Source organism: Emydura macquarii, unplaced genomic scaffold (assembly GCF_026122565.2).
Source record: "Emydura macquarii macquarii isolate MOO-44397 ecotype Brisbane River unplaced genomic scaffold, CSIRO-AGI_Emac_v2 contig_573, whole genome shotgun sequence".
Taxonomy (NCBI): Eukaryota; Metazoa; Chordata; order Testudines; family Chelidae; genus Emydura; species Emydura macquarii.
The window spans coordinates 1,167,936-1,174,749 of NW_027130710.1; the positions used below are offsets into that span (position 1 = coordinate 1,167,936).

General features: G+C 59.7%; 1 protein-coding gene across 1 annotated transcript; it reads left to right on the top strand.

The window, feature by feature from the left end:
* Nucleotides 1-4,251, top strand: TMED4 (transmembrane p24 trafficking protein 4). The gene is given in 7 exon segments (XM_067540323.1): nucleotides 1-55; nucleotides 58-119; nucleotides 121-322; nucleotides 891-991; nucleotides 1,275-1,400; nucleotides 1,900-2,046; nucleotides 2,662-4,251. Coding segments are annotated over 7 exon segments (843 nt in total). The 3' UTR covers nucleotides 2,812-4,251.
* Nucleotides 4,252-6,814: the final 2,563 nt, after the last annotated feature.

Sequence of the window (6,814 nt, forward strand, 5' to 3'; positions counted from 1 at the left end):
ATGCGGAGAGCCCTTCGCCCAGGCAAGGCGCAGGCGCAGCTCTCCTCCAGGTCGAGGCGCCGAGCGGTTGCGCATGCGCGTCGTCCTCAATCCCACGGGAGCCGTGGCAGCGCATGCGCAGTAGGCCGCGGTGGGGAGCGGCCGGGGCTGTCCATGGCAGGCGGCGGCAGGGTCCGGGTGTCTGGGATGCTGCGGACGGTGGCGGCCTTGGTGCTCCTGGCGCAGCTGGCGGGCCGGGGGGCGCACGCGCTCTACTTCCACATCGGGGAGACCGAGAAGCGCTGCTTCATTGAGGAGATCCCGGACGAGACCATGGTGATCGGTGAGGGGGGGGCGAGACCACCCGGAGTCGGGGGTGGGGGGGGGAGATGGGAGAGACCAACCGGACACCGGAGGGGGGGCCGGGTGAGCGAGCAGGGCTGACAGGTGGGAGAGACCAACCGGCCCGGGGCGCGGGGGGAGGAGAGATGAGGCGGGCGGAAGGGACCACGGGGGGGGGGCTGACACGTGGGGGGCAGGGCGGGGGAGACCGGAGGTGTGGGGGGCAGGGAGGGGGAGGTGATACATGGGGGGCAGAGCGGGGGGACCCGAGGTGTGGGGGCAGAGCGTGGGGACCCGAGGTGTGGGGGCAGGGCAGGGGGCTGACCCGTGGGGGGCAGGGCGGGGGGCTGACACGTGGGGGGCAGGGCGGGGGGCCCCGAGGTGTGGGGGCAGGGCAGGGGGCTGACACGTGGGGGCGGGGCTGGGTTGGATGCCAGTCGGGGGTGTCTGGGGAGATGTGGGGCCGCAGGAGGTGGGGATGTCGGGGGGCAGCAGGGCAGTGGTGGGTCACAGAGTCGGGGGGCAGCGCCCCCGTCCCGCCCCGCCCCTGATCCCTGTCTCTGGCGCAGGGAATTACCGCACCCAGCTGTGGGACAAGCAGTCGGAGTCGTTCCTGCCCTCCACGCCGGGGCTGGGCATGCACGTGGAAGTGAAGGACCCTGACGGAAAGGTAGCGCTGGCGTGGGGCTGGGGGACTCACCCTGCTGCCTAGGGGCAGAGCCCAGCTGTCCTGCAGGGGGGCAGCTTCCTGTGCCCTCTCCCTTCCCACTGCCCAGATCCTGGGGCCTCCCTTTGGGGCCAGACCCTGGGGGCTGCGGGCTTCGCTGGCCCAGGGTTTCCCGTGCCGTTGGAAAGTGCCACCAGCCGTACGCTGGCACTGCCAGCTGGCTGTGGAGTGGGGTGCCGGGACGGGGCTTGCGTCGCTCTCACGGCTCTGTCGCTGGCGGTTCCAGGTGGTCCTGTCCCGGCAGTACGGCTCAGAGGGCCGCTTCACCTTCACCTCGCACACCCCGGGCGAGCACCAGATCTGCCTGCATTCCAACTCCACGCGCATGGCGCTCTTCGCAGGTGGCAAGCTGGTAAGAGAATCCCCCGGTGCCTTGGGCCGGTGACCGCCTCACCCCGGCTCTGCCTCTGGGTCTTGGGGAAAGTAGCAGCCTGGCTGGGCAGGGCAGACTCAGGGTGCAGGTTGAGCTTCCCCAGAGGCTCTTTCCATGGTGAGAGAGCAGTTGAAATGCTGAGTGTTGGCCGAGGGAAAGGAGTGTCTGGCTAATGTGCCTGACTGGGATCCAGTCCTGGTTCTGCCACTGTCTCCCAGTGTGACCTTGGGCTATTGCCCTGTCCACTCTGTGCCTCAGTTTCTCCATCTGTAGAACGGGGGTAATGCCCACCTCTTGTGGGAAGAGGAAGCAGGCCTCTCTGGTATGCGTAAAGGGCACTGACATTCCACGGAGGGAGCCAGGTCCTTGTGGGGACGGATTGGACGATCCCGGTGGCTCTCTGTGACCTTAACATGTAAGTGCTTGTGCCGTGTTGCTGGGAGCCCCGTGCCTCTGACCCCACATGTTCCGTGTGCAGCGCGTGCACCTGGACATCCAGGTCGGGGAGCACACCAACAACTACCCTGAGATTGCAGCCAAGGACAAGCTGACGGAGCTGCAGCTCCGAGCCCGGCAGCTGCTGGACCAGGTGGAGCAGATCCAGAAGGAGCAGAACTACCAAAGGGTAAGGGGTGGGGTGCGTGGGTGGGCATTGGGCTCTTGAGGGTCACTCAGGTGACTATCTTCCCCCACCCCCCCCAAAAAAATTCAGGGCTGTAGAAACCTGCTCACTGCGTGTCTGCCTTGGTGCATGCAAAAGTTCTGGAAGCAGGGAACCGGGCCGGAAAGCCAGCCCCGTGAGCTCACCGGGACGTACAGGCTGGACACACACAGCTGGCACCATGTTCTGCCAAAGGGGGAATGGGAGACGCTGTAGCTGGGTGAGGTGGGATTCGGGGACAGGCAGCTCATGAGTGGAGCTGGCATGAGGCCGCTGGGCATAGGATGGCCGTGCGCCCCCTCCCTGCCCCCCCAGCTTTACGTGATCCTCCTCTGTGTCACACTGAGACCGCTGGGGAATGAGTGGCTTGGTGCCTGCCTGAGCTAGAAGCTACTGGCAGGGGATGGAAGTGTGGGGGTCCTGCCCTGGTTTGGATGGCATTGGCTGAGCACTAGCAGGTGCCGTGATCCCTTTGGTGCAAGCTGGAGAGGGGCCTGCGAGGGGGAGTGGGCTTGGGGGTGGGGAGGATTCCCTGCTCCTGCCCGCTCTGACCCCTCTGCCCATGTGCTCCCCACGCAGTACCGGGAGGAGCGGTTCCGCATGACCAGCGAGAGCACCAACCAGCGGGTGCTGTGGTGGTCCATCGCCCAGACCATCATCCTCATCCTCACTGGCATCTGGCAGATGAGACACCTCAAGAGCTTCTTCGAGGCCAAGAAACTGGTTTAACCCCTGACCTCCCTGATCCCTACTGCAGCGCCCTCTCCACACCCCCCATCCACTCCCATGCCCCTCGCTGCCCCTCCCCCTTTGGGGCATAATTAGGCACTGAATCGGCCCGGGTACCTGCTGGCTGGTGCAGCCCCACGCCCTAACCCTTTTGGGGGGCAGCGATCAGCCGGCCTTGCCACCGGGCCTCTTGCTGTGTTGGCTGCAGATGGCAGCAGGAGGCCAGACCCTGGTTGTCTTGCTGGGCTGGGTGCCTGAGGGCAGCGGGCGCTCGCTGATCCTGTGCCAGCGGGGCCCAGCAGCTCCTCCTGGGTGCTCGGCCTTGATCTGCCCTGCTACTGGCACTGCGTCAGGGGTGCGCCAGACCTGGCGGAGGCCGCTCTGCTCTCCCGCGCCTGGGTGCCTTCGGTGCTGCTCTCCCTCCGGTCGCTAGGGCCCTGCTGCCCTGTCCTTTACCCACGTGGCACCTGTTTCGCTCTGGTTCCTCTCACCTGTGGTCGCAGCTGATGCAGCTGACTCCTCTATCAGGAGCAGCCCCCAGGGGGCTTGGGGTGTGTTCCCATGGTGACGGGGGGCTCGGTGCATTGGGTCAGCAGCTTCGCATGTCTGTTTCAGGCACTTGGGTGTGAGGAGAGGTGAGGGGCAGCTGCTGTTTTATACCAGAATCTATTTTGATACCTGCAGCCCAGAAGAGCGGCATGGCCCCGCGCTGCAGCCCCCTCCCTAGCAGGCTTCTCCTTTCCCCAGCACCCTGCCCCTTACCCACAGAGAGACCAGACCCCCCTCTCCTCCCAGGTAATCTGCTCCAGCCCCTTTAAGAGACCAGGGATGCTATGACTGTGGCCAGGAGCACCTGGAGCTGGCACCACGCCAGGCTGTATCGGCCTGTCTCACCCCGGCACATGATCTGTTCAGTTCCTCTTGCAATCCCAGGCTCCACGCACCCTCCCTCAGCTGGGTCGGCGCAGAGTCTATTCGAGGGGTGAAGTGGGTGCTATCCTCTGGAGTGTCTTCCTGGCTTTGCTGCCTGGCAGGTGGAGGCGGCTAGCACCAGTGGAACCCCCTTTCTCCCTTCTGGTATTTATGGTGGTGAAGGCAAATGGGCATGGGGCTGCCCTGGCATATTTAAGATGCAGTACAACTGAAATGCAGTTTGATGTTTTCTCCTTCCCTCCGTGGTACTACCGAAGGGGGCCCAGCCCCAGTGCCTCGGGGAGAATTCATTAGAGATGTTTTGTTATGGTTTTGGAGTGAAATAAAATCTCTTCTGGTAACTCTGGCGTTGGGGCCGGTTTCTGAGGTCTCCGTCTGGCTGTGAGAGATTCAGGTGACAGTGAATAAAGATGTGGGGGGGGAGAAACAAAATCAAAACCCGCTTTCTAGGGCCTGTACTTAACCACCAGGTTAACTTCACCTCTAGAGCAGTTTCTCTCACCCAAAGTCCTCTGCAGCGTTTCAGCCAAGGGCTGAGACACCATTTTCATGAACACAAATGCGCTGTCCGTTTACTTCCTAGGTGCAGGATGGAGAGGCGGGTTCTCTGCCTTCTAGAAATCCCTCCAACGTGCGTTGTCTTTGCTCATGGACAGGAGAACGCCCCCCTCCACTCTCTTTCCCCCCCCCCCCCCCAGGCTAGTTTTTTCTTGCGTGCTCCTTTCCTGGTGACTTCACATCTGTTTGGTAACATTAAGTTCATTTGAAGCTGGATATCTGTTGTATTAGCTTCCAGTGCTTAATTTACATCCTGACACAGAGAGAAACCTGCTTCTCACCTCTGCTGGTGACTAATACTTCACTGCAAATTCTAAGAACATATCTTCAGTCTCTACACAGAGCTCCTTATGTGGTATCCGTACGTACATTTCACACCGATGCCAATGAGCTGTGTGAGCCTGGCTTTCATTTGAAACCTCACATGATGACCGCAGAAGGCATATACACACGCAGCCACAGAGGCATTGAGTGTGCATCGCTCACAAACAACGTGCAGTAGGAACAGTATAAGAGTTACACGCTAGGACTGGCTCCCTGGGATCATTGTGTGGAAACCGTCATTGAACAGGTGTTTCCAAAGGAGTCCTGCAGGGATCAGTTCTTGGCCTTAGGCTGTTTCATATTTTTATCAGTGACCTGAAAGAATGAAATCATCACTGCTGAAGTTTGCAGGTGATCCAAAGGTTGAGGGAGTGGGAAATAATGAAGAGGACAGGTTCTGAGATGGAGCCATCTGGAGCACTTGGTAAACTGGGTGCAAACGATACACGTTTTAATACAACAAAATGTAAAGTCCTACACGTAGCAGCAAAGAATGCGGGTCATACTTACACGACGGGGGACTCCATCCTGGGAAGCAGGGACTGGAAAGGATTTGGGGGGCATGATGGATAATCAGTTGAACATGAGCGTCCAGTGGGACATGAGGGCCAAAAGAGCTAAGGTGATCCTGGACTGCATAGACAGTATCTTGAGTAGGAGCTGAGAGGGTATTTTAATCTCTGTATTTGGCACCGGTGCGACTGCTGCTGGAATCCTGCGTCCAGTCCTGGTGCCCACAATCGAAGAAGAACGTTGATAAATCGAAGCGGGGTCAGAGAAGAGCCACGAGAATGATTAAAGGGTTTGAAAACCTGCCTGATAGCAACAGACTCAAGGAGCTCCGTCTGTTTTATTTAACAAAGAAGGCTCAGGGGTGATTCGATCATAGTCTATATTTATGAGCACCTCCGTGGGGAACAAATTCAGTAAGAGAGGGCTCTTCAGCCTAGCGGAGAAGGTGTAGCAGCGCAATGGCTGGAAGTGGAAGCTAGACGAATTCGGACAGGAAAGAAGCTGTACGTTTTTAACAGAGGGTAATTAACCATGGGAACAATTTACCAAGGATCATGGTGGATTCTCCTCCACTGGCAATGTTTAAATCAAGACTGGATGTGTTTCCGCAAGATGGAATTAATTCAGGGACGTTTTATGGCCTGGGTTGTGCAGGGGGGCAGACTAGATACCGTGGAACCAATAAAATAATGGGACTTTAAGCTGGGTGGTGCAGGGCCCTGCTTGGGGTTTCTGTGTGTGCAGCACTCAGAAGAGTGGGATCCCTAATCAGATCTGGGTGCTGCCACAATTACAGTGAGTTTCTTATTTGTAAATGGCCTAGGTCCACGTTGAGTCAGCCCCTGGGGCCTTAACACCAGGAGCCTGCCCCCAGCTTAGCAAAAATACTCAAAAGTTGGTTCTTTTTCTCTGCCTCCTGGTCTCTGAGCTGTTAGGGGAGGTATTTTCCAGCTTTTTTTTTTTTTGGCAGCAGGGCGGGTAGAAACGTCCTCACACAATCACCTGGCTCCGGGAACGGGCGCTTCACTAAACATCAGGTATCGCCAGCCTGCTGAGAGTTGGTGGCGCGGGAGTGAGGAGTGGCTGTGCTGGAGGCGGGCATCGGAACCAGCCACCATCCTGTGCTTCCTCCCTGTGCGGCCTCTGGCTTGTCGCAATGCATTTAACACCACGCTGGCTGGCTGTGGGGGGGGTGCAACCCAGCACCCTGGATCTTAAAAGCCTGAGACAAAGGGTCATTAATGGCCCTGTCGCCTCCTGAGCCCTGCGCTGGGGACGGGGGCCTAGAAGGGCCAAGCCCCAGTATCTCAGCCCTGGAAGGGTTGTGTGGTCTAGTGGTTAAAGCAGGGCTAGGAGCCAGGACTCCTGGGTTCTATCCTCGGCTCGGGGAGGGGGTGTCTGAGGGGTTGAGGGGGTCTAGGAATCAGGACTCCTGGGTTCTATCCTTGGCTCTGGGAGGGGTGAGGGTCTAGGGGTCAGAGTGGGGCAGGGGCAGGAGGACTCATGGGTTTCATTATGCTGGGAACTGAGTGGACCTTCCCTGGGGCTGGCGGGGGCGGGGCTGCAGGGCTCCTCCCCCTCTGAGTGCGGGGGGGGGGGAATGCAGGACGCTCCTCCGGCTCAGGGGGCAGCAGAGGGGAGAGGGGGACGCTCTAGCCGCAGGGTGGGGCCTTTA